Here is an 18,295-nt window from a genome sequence, read left to right as displayed (position 1 = left end):
GATCACATAGCGGGCACGAAAAACCGGACTACATTCGAGGAGAACGCTTCGCATTAAAAGTTATGCAGATTCAACGCACATTTTGGAACCTACACGAAGCGGTTACATAAATCCTATAGAACTAAATGCGGTACGTACGTACGTACGTGTTTATTTTCATCCTTTTCAACGTTGTTTTATGTACATGCTGTTCAAAAACAACCACCACCAACTGCAGCCGAGCGTATACCTGCTATACATCTAGGCCAGCATGGCGGTGAAATCAGACAGCTCATAGACAACGCCACTGCATAGGCCACATAATGGCGCACTGGACCAAATGGTCTAGAAGTGACGGTTGGAGTTCAGCGGGGCATTCTAACAATTCAACGTTATATTACGCGCTAGATGGCGCAGCTCTCTGGCAACGTCCGCTATTTGTAATGATAAAAAGGGGTATTCGTGCTGCAACGTGAGTAAAACTGGCCACGTCATCGGAAAGATTCTTACCAACGATTGCACAATGTCCAGGCAGTCAAGGAAATATTATGTCCTGCCTTCTAAGTGCTGTCTCTTACCCAACAGCTATTAGAACTGTTGACGACAGTCAACATACTGTATTTCGAAAGTACGGCTACACGTTTCAGTTCACTAAGTGAAATGAATATGAAGAAATTAACGCCCTACAGGTATGCAATAGAACCTTATCAAGCAGCTAATAACAAAAGCAAGATTATTTCAAACCTAAAATCACATCCACAAGTCAACTGTTAGTTGAGGCATGTATCTCGTAAAACACCACTAAAAAGAACAAACTATGGTGCCCGAACAATTGAATTTCTGTTAATACATTTGATTATTTGCTTCAGATTAACATGCACATAGAAAACCTTATTTATGACAGTACTTCTCTTAAAATGTACAAAAACAGTGTTACGGAGGGGTTGGTGCTTAACAGAAAATAGTATATGTACTGAGTGTGGGTGCTGTTACATGGTGTCATTAAATCTGTGCCTTTATGATGTGTTCAAGATCTTATTACATTATGTTCACTCTGTTGTGATGTGCCGTTGCTGCTGACTGTCAAAGCCACGACTGTTTACAGGGGCACGACCCCCGTCTGGCACATTGCTTTTTAACCTCCTCCCAAATTGTACCTTTTACACTTGGAATAAACTTCTCTTGATTCTATCAGTAGGGCATTGATAAATTTAGCATACACGGGTTAACAACACTTGTTGGAGCTTCATAGGTAAAAGGCATACGCAAGCAGGGACTGTTACGAATTATTGCTGCGACAGGACGGCCGCGGATGCTGCAGAGAGGTGCCAATTCCTATAAGCGAGCGCATGCAACAGCCAACGTAAGTACGATAAGTTACGGTCATTCACTGTACTATGCCTGGCAGACTTGTTTCTCTAATGTTCGGAGTGCATCAGATAACTGAATTGTGTTGTTCATCCTTTATGATCTCCGCACTCGATCGGATGCACGGATATAAACAGCGTCCCATGCATATAAATAATCTAAGCGAGCATTTTTTTTGCCCCACGGACACCGCGTAAACTTTATACTTCACTTTGCTTAGAAATGAGACAATATTCGGTATTCGATTCGATATTCGAAGGCCGTTCTTCAGGAAAATTCGAACATCCTATAGGGACAGTAAAAAATTTAGGAGAGATTTCCCGTTCCGACAAAAACATAAAGAAAAGAAAAGCACGGTGTGCCTGCGTCATTTCCCTTCACTTTTCAGGAACATAGTTCTCTTATACAGATGCAACTGGAAGAGACGGCGCCCCAGTCGCTCTGCAGCCATGAGCGCGCCGACGCGTCACGCATGACACGCATGGTCGCCAGGTTTGGGGAGACTGCTCACAGAGCAAATGGGTCGTGTAAACAGGGACTAGGAGACGAATTTCCTTGAACATGAATAGAACGTGTGCTATAGTTGAAATATACATCGCGTATTTGCAGCGCCGCCGAGGCAAAAACTCGAGAACAGAGCAGACACAGAAGGACACGGACATACGAAAGCGCGTCGCTATCAGTTGTTTTTATTCGAAGAAATCAAATATAATGCCCCGAGGAAAAAGACACGAAGCTAAATGGAAAGAAACAGCAGCGCAGAATTAGGTACACGTGAAAGACACTAAACCGCCGTACGCCTGGAGAACACATGCAGCCTATATTCTGCTTTGCCATGTATATTGACACGTGGTCGCTGTGATCTAAATGAAAGCTTAATCAAGTCAGTTTCATTGTTGCATAGCCATAGTCAAAAACTCCCGTGTGCTTGCGTTGTAGTGCACGTTAAAGAACCCCAGGTGGTCAAAATTTACCCGGAGCCCTCCACTACTGCGTGCCCCATAATCAGAACTGGTTGTGGCACGTAAAACATAGAAAGAAGTCCATCCGAAAGAGCGCTGACTCAGCGGCTGATTGGCCCGGAGCTATAATAAAGGTCTTCAACCATTCCCTGTTCCTTTTGTGCGCGTTTCGCGCGAGAGCAGCCATTTAGCTAAATATCCGAACTGCAATGGCACCAGGAACAGTTGAAACTGCGCGTTTGTTTGTCGACCTAAGTTATTGTGCCCTCGAATGCAGCCCAGCTCGCCCGGTGGCCGAAATTAGGTACTGGACAGACAATCTGTATCTTATGTTTCCCATTCTACAAGTTTTTTCGCGTGCCTTACAGCGAAATTTTGCATTTCAGCCCCAGTTAGCTCATTTGATAAGTTACCTTTTGGCCTTTCCCCTTTGCCCCTTCCTCAGTACTGGATAGCCAACCGGAGTTATCTTCTGGCTAACCTCCCAGGCTTTCCGTTGCTTTTTTTTTCTCTTTCTCTCTTTGGTTGCTTAAAACCTTTCGTTTGTTCTGGAATTTGGAGAAAAGTAAAGCGCTTACCTCAAGTTTCAGATCCATTTTATGGCTTGGGGGCAGCATTCACGGCTGATGCTTCAGAGCTCATTAGCAATGCAGAGCGGCACAGGCCCCGTGCTTTCCGACGCCACGTGGCGGAATAACGTACTTTTTTTCTCGTGTTCTTATCCTGTATTCTCGTTTCGTTTTCTTAAGTGTTGTTTTCTTTTTCTCGTGGCCTTACATATAACGTGATTTCTTCGAATAAGTTCGCTGGATAGAAATGCTTTTTGTTTTTATCTGTCCTTTGTTTACGAAGTCTGCAGGTTTTTCCGTTGGCAGTGCTAAAAACCACAGGACGATATTATCAGTTCTTGTCAAATGTACTTCGTTTACGGTTTCCGATCAGCCCGTCGAAGGGAAGCTGAAGAAAAACAAATTACCTCAGAGCTCATCTAACGATGGTTGTCGATGGTAATACGATTAGCATTTCAGCAATGTAGCGACACGCCGTATTTCTCAAGTCAAGTTTAGTTAACATCTGTAGTTGTCATTTTGAGAGTCCCGTTACTTTGGGTATTATAGGTGGAATATTCCGCTATACTCTCATGTTGCTATGGCACTCACTTACCATATAGTAAAGCTTGAGCATGGCGGCATGGCGATGACTGTCCGACGCCGATGCAACTAACGACTATGCAATGACAAAGGAGTGACGTCGCTGGAATGACAAAGGCTGTATGACGACAGCAACATGATGACAATGAGATGACCATTATTTAAATGACCACGTTGGTATAGCGACGATAGCGTGACGACGACGGCATGACGAGAGTCAGATGACAAAGGTGACGTGTCGACGATGGATGAGCACATATATACTAGTGGCCCAATCTGGCAGACAACTTGGACCACTGGGTCGGCGTAAGAGGCTAGATGGATAGATAGATAGGATGGATGGATATGCTCAAAACGAACAAGCACCCATTCAAAACAAAGCACCCATTCATTCGCATGCGAGTTCATGCGGGGCAGGCATGGGCTATTTAGCTCGTATGACACTGGAGCAGTTTCCGGGCCTTGAGAAAGTCATTCAAGATGGCATTGTGCAGAGGCCGCCTGTGGCGAAGCACTCGGTACGTTGGTATCGTCACCGATGAGTTCTGCATGGCCGGCATTTCCGCGCACGTTGTGCGGGGGAAATGACGCTCGCCGTACTTCACACTCGAGGGCTTCTTCAGACCAGCTAATACATTTCACGTGGGCACATTTGATACAAGAATCGTGCTGGAGAAACTGCTGTTTGCGGAAGAAAACAAAGATGGTGGAGAGCAAAACACACTACATAGATGTCACTACCACGCTGTTGCTACTGCTATTGTTGCTGTTGATATTACTACACGCATTGCTAATATTGTTTAACGTGACCATTTTTAAGGTTTGAACGCACTCTTAGAAATGCGAGAAAAGACGCAAACAAACCAGCGAAACCGGCTCTTACCCAATTATTCAAGAAAACCACCTTAGTGCGAGCTTCTTCGCTCATGCATAATGAAGGGCGCTTAGTGAAATCACTTTTCCATGAGGATGTTTCACGCGAAAGAGAGAAGAATATTTTAGAGATCCTTTCACGTCCTAGTTTCCCACTTTTATTAATCACGTAAAAAAAGTATGAAACAATACAGAAGCTTATTGTTGTTTGGATAAAGAAAACAAAAGAAGCGATGTTTTTGGCGCAGCATTCGCAGCTTTTTTTTTTTCTGACAAGGACACTACTACTGAAATGATCGTTAAACCTTTATGTACAAAACGTAAGAATTCACGAGAGCAGAGATCTGATACACACTCAGGATTTTAGCCCCTTAATGGGTGCTTGTTTTGTCACAAGGCCTTTATCCTTAAGGGGTAAGGATCGATTCGTTGATGGGGACGAATGAGGTTTTCTGTTTTGGCAAACTTTTGTAGCCAGTAAAAATGATGGTAATTACGATATACGACACAAAAATTTCATGAAATAAGCTTTATTAGGTATGGCTGTCAAATTCTTGTGTGGGAGATTTCGGTGGTCAGATTTCTTACACAGTATTCATCCACGGGTTTTCTCGTCACTGACATAGTTTGAGATCGCTTTTTGAGATCGCTGTCATGCAAAAAAATTCTTATAGCCTTCAAGATAAGGGTGTTAGCCATAGGACAAAGCAGCATCCTTAAAGGTGTAAAACTTCTTAACGCGATAGCGTTAAGGGACCCGTGTCGCAGAAAATCCGGCGTCGGCAACCGGCGTCGGCGTGCGATGTCGGCGGGTGGCGGAAAAAATCATCCCCAACCACGCAGGCCCTCCGAATATATTTAGGTACATGTATATGCCACGCCTTCTTATATGACATGCGGTATATGCGGGTTATATTGCCACACCATTCTATCATAATTGTTGCTCATGCATACCTTGTCTTGCGTTCTTGGCAAAGCTATTCCTCGGAATTTTGAGAATGACAATCCACAAACAAATGTCATGAAGCAAAACACCCACAGCGCATGCTTTTTATGTTAAATCTTCTCAGACTGAAATATTAAAAGCACGAAACAAAAACGGGAACCTGAAAATTATGCAATTCTTTTGGCGCGGCTGTGCACTATCTCCGGGATCGGCCCACGCGAGAGGCCGCGTTTCTGCCAGAAAGCTCGCCTTCGGGCACAGCGTTCGCCGCCAGTATTTCCCAGTAACCATTACGGTTGCTTAAACTGCAATTGTCGGGAAGCGTGAGAAGCAGTCAGGGATCTTTGAATGCTATCGCGTTCCACTCTTAAAAGCGAAGCTTAAGCGTCCTCCAATTTTTTTAAGGTTTAGCAAACTACCGGTTTTTCTATACCTTAATAAAGAGCGAAACCTATTTCGGTTTCGTTATTTTTTATGTACATATGTTATCGACGCATGCGATTTACTATACATTCCCTGAAGACAGCGTTTGAGGAACTGTAGGCTCTTCGTTAATGAGAGAGGTGATAGCCGAGGGACACCCCGATTCCTCTAACAAATGCGTTAAAGCAAGCACTTCGCTATGTGCTTATGTAATTTAGTCGGTTCACACTTTATTAACATGTGTAAAGATTGCTCATTGAGTGACCGTTCCCTCTGACATTAGTTTCAGCTTTATTAATTATCACACTAGAGATTTGGCCCCGACCGTCAACAAGTTACTTTTCATTGTTGGGCATAACGTTCCAATGCTTCCCACGCAAGACCCATGGCAAGCGCACCTTTTCTCACATAACGAAGAAACCAACCAGAGTATAGCAGCCCGGAAGCGTGTTTCTTTTTGCGCCCAAGCCCAGTGCTCGACCGCTGGCGCCGCCATGCACCGCTCGCGCGTACCATGTTTCTAGGTGGTTTCTTTCGCCAAGGGCGCTCGAACGCAATCATATGGTTCGCATGAATGCACGCTTTGGAAGCGTGGCTGTATGACATAGTGGTTACGATGCTCGCTTTGAGACCAGGCGTACGCGGGTACAAATCCCGTGTTGGCTAGAAACTTTATTTTTTCTTGGTATCACGCTTTTCTTTTTTTTCCTCTCTGTTTGGCGGCGCGGTCGGTTGAACCCCGGTGCCACAACGGAAGCCGCGGTGCCGGGCACCGACGCGAAGCGGCGGTCCCAAATAAAAAATACTGCTCAAGTCAGGTAGCCTGCTCTTTCCCTGATAGTGAGATTATATTTGGATCATCAAAACAGTGATACGTTTGTTTAGGAATACCATCGATCCCTTAACAGCAGCCACAGTCGTGCCTAGTCACCACCAGCCGAGCGTGTTCTCCGTTCCAACGGCGGCGGCTAGAAACATGGTACGCGCGAGCGGCGCATGGCGGCGCCAGCGGTCGAGCGCTGGGCTTGGGCGCAAATAGAAACACGCAGCCCGGAAAATATGTTTGCTAGGTTAGTTGGTGAACAGACGTAAGAGAACTAGCACGAAAATTCGGGAGAAAAAAATGATACGGCAGGACACAGAGCTTTTTTTTTCTTTTTTTGCATGCCCGACTTATGCCTTTTTTAGGCAGTACGTATAGTGTATTTATAGCGGGGACATGCGCGCACCACTTTGGATCTAGTATTATGAGGGCAGGATCAAGTGCGACAGGTCGAAAATTCATGTTCATTCTGATACGATGTTGCAGAATGATCGAGCTCCGTATTCACCGCTCGCAGATGGTGATAGGACACCTATTGGCGTGCTAGAACACGCGGAAATAGGCACTGCGTGATCTGAGTCCTCGGGATTGCCGCTCCGCTGATAAATTGTTGCTTCTCGACCTTCCTCTTGCTGGTGAGCCATTCTTCTACTCAAGGGTTGCTAGCAATAGAAGAATAGCAACCCCTGTGACGTAGTATATAGTGTGGCGTAACATCACCCTTCGTCATTTCGCGCGAAAAAGCTCGGCCTCTGGGCCCGAATTCACAAAAACTTCTTCCGCTAGAATTTTTCGTAAGAAAGAATTTTAGCCAATCTGGATGCCAGACAGATCATTAGCGAAGGCGGTCAGCCAATGGCAAAGCGAACTTACGAAAGAAAAGTTTTTGAATCCGGCCCCAGGGGCGGAATTCACTAACCTAACTTACGAACAAATTTTGTCGTAAGAAAAATGTTACGAAAAAAGCGTATTCACAAAGCTAAAACCGTTCGTAAGATCAGCAAGCTTGCGATGCCCGCCGCTGCAAAGACGAGCGCTGTAGTCGAAAAAAAAAATGCATCTATGCAAGGGTAGCACAGCTGCGAACTTCAGTACTTCCGCCAATAGTAAGCGTAAATCGATTCACAAAACCTAAGCAGTCGTCGCGGATGACGACTTAAGAAATTTCTACGATAGGGGCGTAGCAGTCTTACTAACATCATTATGTCTATCTGCGTTGCTCAAGCTGACAAGCGTCGGAACGCGCTGTCGCGTCTGATTGGCCAGAGGCCACAACTGATAGCCGAGGATTGCGCGTGCTTATATCTTTGTGGCGCACTCTGATTCGTCATTTCAAAGTGCATTGCGCTGTTTCAGTGCATAATTGTATTGAGCGTGTGCTGCCGTGGAAGGCTGTAACATTAATGTTGTGCGGCGAACTTCTGCCTGACGTCTGATAGGCTGTGTTTCTGTATGCGCGCAGTAGCCTGAATTTTCATACTCGTCATGACACTCTATTGGGTGTTAGCAAACATAAGTGCAGTGTCCGTCCCTTACAACTGTCAAATTTGTCATTGATGTGTTTCGAGCCTAATTCTATCGTATTTTGTTTTTCTAGTCTGAGCTTTCTCTTGCTCATAGGGCTGTGGATGATTATTTTTTTCCAACGCTTTGAGGCTATAGTTCTCCATGCGAGTTGAAACAATGAAAAAAAAAGTGCCTAAACGTTTCCAATTATCAAAACTTGTTGCGGCTGCACAATTCGCTGTCGTCTTCTGTGCTGTCGGCCTTCTATTATATAGCTCATAGTTTCATTTCAGCACAAAGTTGAAGCGACGTAGTGTCTGTGCACACGGTGTTGCTCATTATGTGGCCTGTGGTGTGAACCAACGTATGCATACGACGGATGGCAATTCGTATCGTATTGACGCGGGACGTCAATACAATACGATATTGACGCGGGACGTCAATACGACGGAATAAATAACAAGAAATAGCGTATAAAATGACGTACCACCATTGTGATGATGCGAAATAAACTGCATCTCACGAACACACACACACACACACACACACACACACACACACACATTTATTTTTATAACCACAAAGAGGTGTATAGCTGGAGACACTTTGTTTTTAGTAAAAACGAGAGCAGCATAACGCTCACCAGACGACAGCAATCGTCTTCTTATTATTGGCCGGAGATGCTTATTCTAAACCCCAGACTAACATCAGTCCTGGGCGAAAAGACGTCGCTCACGTCTTTCAGTCCCTTCGTGCGATGTTTGTTCTATAGTTTCCTCCTCTCACTTACTCACACCTAAGAAACCCTTCATAGGCGTTTGTGAATCCAGCGCAAGAATTTTTGTCCAGCCGGCGACAGTCTTACGATGCTCCGCGCCTGCTGCGCAGTAGTCAGGTCAACATGGCGGCGCGATAAAGCCGGTCACAGTGGCCCAGTATCGTGAAGTGAACAATGTGTAGCGTGCCCGCCGCTAAGCGCGGTCACTAAAATGCGTCGTATCAGCAAGATCGGCATTGACTTCGCTCGAATTATGCTGCCTTGTGCGCTCGTTCGGTGGCGCATAGTTCGGTCACTTAATTCAGTGCGTTTGGACAAAGCTGCGACATATCTATGTAATTAGCGGTGTAAGTGCACATCGTAGCGATGGATCGTACTGAAGGACTGAAAGAACCTCACATAAAGGCTGGGGGGCTTACGGCATACGGCTGACAACTCAATAATTATGTCATTTATGTGTAACTTCCATATTTGCCTTCACACAGCACACGTATCCGCAACTTCTCAGGCTTCGACTCTGCCTCAGTGATAGCTGTGGCTTCACGTGTTTAATTAGCCGCAAGAAAAGTGGAAAAATACGTATCTAGAAAATGGTCGTCAGGCAAGGAGACACAATTGGTCCCGTTATATTAATTGAATGCTTAGAAGTAGTATTCAAGCTATTAGACTGGGGAGGATCGAGGGCAATGATCAACGGCGAATATGGCAACAACCTTCAGCTTGCCGGTGACATTGACCTGTTCAGCAACGCTGGGGACACATTGCAACAATTGATTGAGGACCTTAACCGAGAAAGTGTGATGGTAGGTTAACAAATGCAATGTGGAATAACCTGCCAAGCGAACAAGAATCCATGATCCGCAGTCAGGCTAGAGAGTATGTAAAGGAGTAAGGTTATATTGGTCAATTACTCATAGTGAACCCTGATCATGAGACGGAAATTTACATTACAATGAAAATGGGTCGGAGTGCATACGGCCGGAATTACCAAATCGCGACCGGGAGCTCACCGCTGTCGTTGAAAAGAAAAGCGTACAATCATTCCATTCTTCTAGTACTATCATATGTGGCAGAAACTTTGAGGTTAACAATGAAGTGTGAGAATAAGTTAAGGACCACTGGAACAAGCGATGAAACGAAAACTGTTATGTCCATATAGCGCAAAGAGAGAGGAAGAGAGCGCTGTGGATCAGAGAGCAAACGGGGGTAGTGTTAGTTGAAATTAAGAGGAAAAATCGGAGCTGGCCAGGCCGTGTAATTTATAGGGCAGATAGTCGGTGGTCTATTAGACGTACAGAGTGGGTGCTAGGAGAAAGTAAGCGCAGCCGGGGATGGCGGAAAATTAGGTGGGGTAATAAAATTTGGAAATTTGCAGGCATAACTTGAAATAAGCTAGCGCATGTCAGGGGTAATTAGAGATCGCTAGGAGAGGCCTTCGCCCTGCAATGGACATAAAAGTACGCTGATGACGTTTTAGAACATACGAAATTTCTGCGGAATCTTAACGGACTGTTGCTCTTGAGTCGCATTTCGCTTCGTACCGCGAGCCCGCGTTCGCATGTTTACAGAAGGGCGCCGGGCGCCGCTTGGATTCCACCCAAGCGGCACATACCATACCACCTTGGCATAGTACTATATGTGCAGTGACTGCTCTGAACAAAGTGCGTCAGTGTCGCAAGATCGACGAGTTGAACCGATTTGATCAGAAACCAGCTAGAATGTGGAACTGCTATGTGCTTCGAGTACGATGCTGTGCAGTATTCTGACGTGCACTTGACCGCGCGTTCTTATGAGGCTGGTAAACTTATGGCAACGTTGGCGCTAGGCATCGTGGTGATGTTGACTGGTTAGCTTTGACTTCAATGAGGGGCCACTTGGGCTATGGCAAACAGTGTGGTTAAGGGCTCCAGGCCCTGACATCGCAAACCTATGATTTATTACCGGTCTCTAAAATTGATTTGTACACCCCTTTGTGCATTTCGCCTCTGTCGGAATGCGAACGCCTGAACCGGCAAGAACAAACTCTTGACCTTGAGCGAGGCATCATCGCGTTTTATCAGCCGAGGAGAAGCTAAGAACAAGCGATGAACGCTGATACGATGCCAAAGTGTTGATAGGCAGGGAAGCTTGCAGGTGTGGATGTTACGTAGTGAAGTTTTCTGTCATAATTTGGGAGTATTGATAATCACGGCTTCTTTCTGCATTGTTTTAGGGCTACTTTAATAGCTCTCCGTGCCCTCGAAAGTGATCCTATGCGAGGGGAGCGCGCGTTTCGTCGTCGGTTGGCGCTTGACAACGTCGTCGACGAGTCCCTTAGACGTTACGGGCTGGCGAGGTAGCTGATAATGTGTCTATGCGCGGCATTAGAACCGCACCTGCAACAGTGTGCAGCGCGATCACATATTATACCGATAAACGTACGGGTGGTGGGCCTTTTGCCTTGAGGCGATACGAACGATATATTATAGAACTTTTGTTTTTAATTCCTTAATTAATATTGAAATAAAGACATTTAGCACCTTTGTAACAGCGTAGTGGCGGTTGTGGCGATGTATACAGGCGGGGTGAGCCTGGCAGACCTGGCCGCCAATTGCTCCGACTGAGCGTCTCTTCCTGCGCCAAATATGTCGCCATGTGTCCAGCAGTCCTGTCTCTCGCTGAAATGTGATCATAATGCGTAACGCTTTTACCGCAATTCTTTTGACAGCGGTGCGGTGAACGGTCGAGCGTGGTTGAGCTTGTCGGCGCTGTAGCAGACGCCCGGAAAAGGAAGCTGTCGAATAGGGGTGTGCAGTGATTTGCCGTAAGAATATAGCCTAGACTACATATGCACGTGGAGCGATCATGCTATCAGTTGACCGCACTTCTTTCATTTCTTGTCGTTTAATCCGAGCTTTCTTTCATCCTCGCTCACGTACGACGCCGTAAGTTAAATGCGCTGCCACTTCGGTTGCACCCTTATCTTAGCGTAAGAACTTTTTGGCTAAGAAATTGCGTACGAATTAAGCGCAGTTTAGTGAATTCCGCCTCTGATTTGTAAGTGGCTGTGCCTTCAATCGGAAGCGGCGCAAAGTGTTATTAGGCATCAGCTCTTGGGAAGAGGGACGCTTTATTTTACACCACCATTCTAGGTTACAGAAGAGTTGGACGGAGAGCCGCACTTCGCGGTGCAGCGTGCGTGATAGAGTTAGTTGAATGATTCATTTGACAGCAGTTATTTTAATCTGCACGGCCGTTAAAAAATGTAAAAACATGGAGCTTGGCTCAGCATAATGCGTTGGCGGGCTAGTGGGTGCGAATTCATAATTACTTTGTTTAGCGCAAAGCAATGGACACAAGAAAGACGACAGGATAAGGCGCTTTGTCCTGCTGTCTTTCTTGTGTCTGTTGTTTTGCGCTAAACAAAGTAATTATGGAGCTATGCTTTTATCACGATTTTCTTTAATTTTCCAATATGAGTATGCGCCGTCAAGTTTGTAATTATTAAGGTAATTGATTTAGTTTGTTCCTTTAGTGAATAAATTTTGTTCGGTTTTTTTTGCCAATGAGTTTACCCGGGCAGTTAGTTACCTCTGCAGTGATGTAGTGCAGCTGGCTCGATCAACCGCAGGGCGTGCGGTGTCCGTGATTCATGGATGCGTTTAATTTTATGTAAGAGGCTAACATCTCAGAACTGGTCGTGTTTACGTGTTGCTACTAATGGTCTCGGTTTCAAATTTGAATTCTAAAGAGCGCATTTAGGCTGCTGTGCTGCCGCCTAAAAATTACAGGGCAGTGACAGGGCAGTGACAGGGCAGTCTGTTTAGCGCTATCATTATTTAACCACCCCGAGGCAAGTACACGAGGGCAGCTATATGGGCTTGTTAGTATGGCATCTTCTACTTTGTTGTAGCGCAGGCTGAACGACAGGGGCACATAAATGCACATATGACAACCACACAGCGCTAACTTTCAACAACAGATGTATTTCGAGTTCTCGTTGCTGCTTATACCCTCAAAACGTCATAATACGCGTGTGCGTTGCTCGGTAAACATGAACAAAAAACGGGAAACCACACGCAGGCATTTTTTAGCCACACTGATTGTTAGAAAGGTATACGCTCAACGCTAACAAATATAATTGAGCTCTTTTGTAGATAAAGATATTGATGGCTTACTGATGTATGCGTTACCAAATGTTTATATACGTTTCTAGCTTCCATTATCAAGCGCGTCAATTCGCACTTGCTGCTACTCATGATAACAGTTTCTTTAAATCTTCAGTGAGCTTTAGTGAGGCGCTGAAGAAGTCGTGCCCGCACATAATTCACGATAGCTTTGCATGACAAGTCTCACGTTTAAAAGGTGCTGGATACCCGTGCCTAGTACTCGTGTCAGTCGCAGAAGGATTGCTTAAGAAAGCACAGGAAAGAGGTTCAGAGCAGGTGGAGAGTACGAGCACCACCATAAAAAAAAAAAAAAAGATTGCTGTCATCCCCTAGATACATAGTTTGTCCCGCGTATTAAAAAAAAAGAGAGAGAGACGGCTGGAAGGAGTGACATGAACGTTGTTTTTTCGGCGCCTAATAAATTAGTCAGCCTGTGCAGGAACACAAGGCCAGACTGAATCACAGATACTGCATGCGAAAAGAAGCATAAAAACAAATTCATTTAATGTATCGCGTGTGTTGTATACCGCAGTCCTCTCACGTGTGGGAAGTCCTACATCCGTCAAACTGGTAGATGCTAAGTGATAGGCTACGAGAGCACAATAAAAAAGTAAAGAAAGTATCTGCTGACGATATTTTTGCCCTATATTTCCAAATATGCAAATGCCAACCTAGATTTAAATAAACTTTTATTAAGAGTAGAAGCAAGTGCGAAATGACACGCTTTATAATGAAGCTAGAAACATATCAACATTTGGTGACGCATGCGTCAGTAAGCCACCAATTTCGTTATGTACAAAAGAGCTCGCAAATATTTGTTAGCGTTGCATGTATACCAGTCTAACAAACAGTGAGGCGGAAAAATGCCTGCGTGTGGTTTCCCCCCGCCCACTTTTTTTTGTTAATGTTTACCGAGCTATGTACACGTGTCTTATGATGTTTTTCGGGTATAAGTAGCAACGAGAACTAGAAATAAACCTCTTGTTCAAAGTTAGCGCTGTGTGGTTGTCAAGTGTGCCTTTCTGTGCCCCTGTCGTTCAACTTACGCTACAACAAAGTTGGAGAGGGAAGCACATCACTGGCGTAGATCTCACGGCCAACACCTGCGTCGCTGCCTTGCCACTTTTTAAGCGGCAGCACACTATAAAAATTCACTATTAATTCATACGCGGCACACTTGAGAGCACTGCAGTCGCGGCGTGCAAGCAGACATGTCGCATGTTTCTTTTTTTTTTTTCATATTTCGCTGGCTTGCTTTCGGATGCAGAAAAGAGTAGGAATTACTGCCAAATTAGATATTTCCTAGAACGCTCTACAACTTTCTATTTGGAAGTTTCGCCCCGACGTTATTACTTTTGCGAGGTTGCTTAATTATTCTTGACTTTAATTATGCTATTAAGGAGAATATAAAATTAGGCGTGGCTTTGTTGTCGCAAACACTAATGACCAGCGGAGCTGAGGGGAAGCCTCAGCAATGTTGTGCAAAGCCAGGTGAAGAAGAGCGTGGTTTAGCAAAGCAGGATCAAAGCTAAGCAACGTTTCTTGGAGTGAAGCATTGCTTGGCTATCGTTTTGCTTGGCTATCACTATTGCTAGGGTATCTCTTAGCTATCGCTCGGCTATCACAATTGCTTGGCTAATGGTTGGCTAGACTGAAAACTTCGAATTTCCTCTCGATGAGCTTCGCGATACTTCGATGCCGATGCGCGTTCATTGGCGAGAAACTTGGGATCTTCATTTGTTCGCCGACACTTGGTATCCGCTTCTCTTGCACGAACACTTTCGTCTTCTCTTCGGTGACGATTGGCTTCAACTTCCCTTGCCCGGTACTCGGGAATGGCTCTCCGTTTCCTAGCACGCTCCCGAGCCGCTTCTCTACGGCGTTCCAATCGAGCGGCTTCTTCTTCGGGAGTTCTAGGGGTCGGCTTCCCCATTGCGCTGCATCGAGGGCGAGAAAAAGGCCCGCTGATGTGAGAGCGTGCCTGTTACTAGGGCGCGCTGATGTCATTACCAAACTCATACCACGTGCGCTCAGCGCGGCTGTGCATTGGCTCCAGCTCACGCTCAACCACCTGTACCACCCTTACGCCTGTGCATCCGGTCTTCTTCTTCACTCACCTCCCTCCTCCCCCCCCCTCGCCACACTTTCTTCCCTCTCGAGAGCTTTCCCTCTCGCTAAACACTCGCCCCTCTCCGGACTTGGCTATGCTGCAAACATCGCTGCGCACGGACCAAGCTCGACTTTAACAGCTCCGCTGTAAAAATAGTGGAACTTGCTCCGTACAATAGCCCACAACGTGAGTGTGGTCGCGTCTTCCAAGACTACTTCGGTATGCTTTTAAATGTTGGCTAAGGTAGGCCTGTATTCACAAAAAGCTCTTACACTAGAGTATTTCTCTAGAGATAATTCCCGCCTATACTGACGCTGGACATATTATAGAGAAGGCAACAAGTCAATTGGCAAAGAGCACTTACGAACGAAAAGCTTTGTGAATTTAGGCCCTGAGAATTAAGGGTCGAATTCCCAAAGCCCTTCGGTAGTGTAGGTGTAAGCTGTTTGTCGTCGGCAGGCTGTCTTCGCTAATATTATGTTCAACATCGCGATTGGCTGGCAGCTGCTCCTACGAACACCTCTAGTGTGAGAGTGCGCACGGACAATGGAACGGTTCTATTCCAATTCCTTTCCGCGCGTCGTCAGTGAGCCAGCCAGCGTTCATCCTACCCCACGTTATCGCCATGATCAGCCGACCGTAAGTGGCAGATGATAAGAAAGGTACAGAATCGAGCGAAAGGAATGATTGCATTATGTATACGCTCCGGGTAATATCCTCTTTCTGTTGTTGACGAAACAAAATACAGCGTTGTATGTAATTTCCACCGAATGAAGAAGCTATATATATATATATATATATATATATATATAGTACGCAAGAAAATTAAGAGCGAATAGCTTTCAGGATTGCAGCGTTCGTTGACAAGAGCTATTGGTCATAGTCCTACAAGTTGAAACTTGCGCTCGTATCGTCAGTTAATGTTGGAGTTGGGTGAACCTCGATACCTCGATTATTTTTCCGCCCTTACATTTTTCCGCTGTTTGCTCATATTTCTTTACGGCATAATTGAAATTAGGGATTGTCGAAGCGTCATATCAGGTGCGAATATTGAAATAAGTAAGCAAGAGAGGTTCACCACCCCGCGGAGGAGCGACGAACTCGACATCGTCGCCCAACCAATTCCGCTGGTCTTTCGGGGCCTTAATGCGCCGCCAAGCACTTCCTCATGCGTCCGACGCATTTGGCGCCGAGCCACAGCGCCCGAAGCGCTGTCGCCGCCGTCCGCGGCGGTAATTGGCGCTCGAGTGGCGCGTCAGACCGCGAGGCGCCGTCGCTTAAGCGCCGTGCTCGCTCGCTTGCGGCCGGAGACAAAAAAAAAAAAAAAAAAAAAAAAGTAATGCGCGAGGTTGGGAGCCCATCGAGCCAAAACCTAATCCCGTTTGAGCCACGGGGAAAGCGAAAAGCGCGCTTCGGACGGAAATTGGGGCTCCGGCAAGCAGCGCGCACGCGAGAAGAAATCGCGAATGTCACGACGACGCCACTCACCGAGCTGAAAGCCATTCACGGCCAGCGGCGGCACAATGCAGAGGAGGGCCAACAGCAGGGATCGCTGGGGCGCCGGGGCACCAGCGGGATCGTGGCGGCTTCCTTTCATGATGTCTCTCTGTGCGCGCAGTGGAGTCCCACGGATTGAGCGAGCTCCTCTGCTGTCAAGTGAACGGCGCTTCGAGGGCCAGCGAGAGTCGTCCTCTTATCAGATCGCTGCTGCGAACTGAGAAGCGGAACCCGTGCGATAGGAGATGCTCCCACTGCTTGGAGTGGCTCCCTGCATCGGTCCCCCTCTTCTTCTTCTTTTTTTTTTTTTTGCTGTTGTTTTTGCGTCTTGTTTTGCCCTCCCCTTCGCAGGCGCGATTCTGCGTAGATGTGCCAACGGCAGGGTGTCGTCGCCCGGCGTCAGGAAGACCGTTTAAACGTGAAATGTCGTTGGCCTCAAGCACCACACACACACAAACACACACAGGCATACACGCACACACACAGTACACACAACCACGAAAGACACACAGCCGCACGCGCGCACGCACACACCCGCACGCACGCACGCACGCACGCACACAGACACACGCATGTACACGCTCAGATTTGTGTACGCACACGCAAGCCCATACACATACACACGCACGCACAGGCAGACTAACGCACACGTGCGCGTAGAATTATCACAAGTAATGTCCCAACTTCTTATGCAACCGAAAAAATTGGTTCTCTTGTCTGGTGCCTTACATTAAGTGACGGAATTACAGAAATGCGTGAAAAATGGTTGTTTTTTGTGGTACCCAAAATATGAAATTCAACGCTTCATGATTACGGAAAGAGAGAGAACGAAAAGCAGGTGGGTTGACCAGACTTTGTTTAATTTGCTACACTACACGCGCAGAGGGGAGACGAAATTGAGAAAGAGTGAGAGATCAAGAGTTCAAACTATGCGCGTGCGCTGGACGGTGCCCAGCGTTCATAGAGACGCGCACCCAAGTATTCAGGTATGGTAGAAGAGCTCGCGTGGCTTTCTGGGCGGATGAGCTGTGAGGCCAGGCACCTAAGACCTTTGCGTCAGTAAAATACCGTTCGCCCATCTAGTCAAGGCACGCTGGAGAGTCTGACGTTATTCGTGGAAGCGGAAACAGTTCCAGAGGAGGTGATCAATAGTTTCTTCTCATCTGCACTCAGCGCACATACGTGAGTCAGTCATTATAATACGATAGCTAAACTTCTTGGTGAATGCTACTCCGACCCACAGCCGACAAAGCATTGTTGTGTCACATCGTAAAAGATTTGGTGGTAAATGCAATTGTAATTACAGATCGAGGCTTTGGAAGCGATGGTAGGAGTTCCACTGGGTATTGCAATCAGGCCAACGTGATAATACGCGCAAGATGTAGAAGCTCAGTTGCAGCATCAAGTTTTATAATAACAGTACGATGAGTATCGACGCTCCGGCGTGGGAACATCGGGCAGAGTCATTGGCAAGGTGGTTACCAGCGATGCCAGAATGTCCCGGCAGCCACTGAAAGATTATATCGTTTCCACTGTCAGCAGCAAAATGACAAATTCAATTGATTTGGGACAACAGTTGCTCCTAACTTAAACGGCGAAAAGTGCGCACGCATTGAAGGACGGTCTTTTAGTAAAAGAATGTCCATTTGAAAGGTAGTTCTTTTGCAAGATATTCATCAGCGGCGGTGAGTTCGTATATCGTGGATACCATGATATGTGATGTCTTGAACT

The 18,295-nt window shown here is 46.2% G+C and overlaps 1 protein-coding gene across 6 annotated transcripts in view; it reads right to left on the bottom strand.

The window, feature by feature from the left end:
- The window catches only part of LOC119435519 (cobalamin binding intrinsic factor-like), a 303,054-nt gene extending 286,293 nt beyond the window's left edge, over positions 1 to 16,761 (bottom strand). For 3 of the 6 annotated variants that reach the window (XM_049672692.1, XM_049672712.1, XM_049672716.1), the window contains exon 1: positions 16,556 to 16,761. In XM_049672692.1, coding sequence (XP_049528649.1) covers positions 16,556 to 16,664 — 109 coding nt within the window. In that variant the 5' untranslated portion in view covers positions 16,665 to 16,761. The remainder of the gene's footprint in view (positions 1 to 16,555) is intronic. The other 3 variants (XM_049672704.1, XM_037702352.2, XM_049672697.1) reach the window with 3 other exon arrangements.
- Between the last annotated feature and the right edge of the window lie 1,534 nt (positions 16,762 to 18,295).

Source organism: Dermacentor silvarum, chromosome 1 (genome assembly GCF_013339745.2).
Source record: "Dermacentor silvarum isolate Dsil-2018 chromosome 1, BIME_Dsil_1.4, whole genome shotgun sequence".
Classification (NCBI taxonomy): domain Eukaryota; kingdom Metazoa; phylum Arthropoda; class Arachnida; order Ixodida; family Ixodidae; genus Dermacentor; species Dermacentor silvarum.
This window is presented reverse-complemented; position numbering and strand designations above follow the sequence as displayed.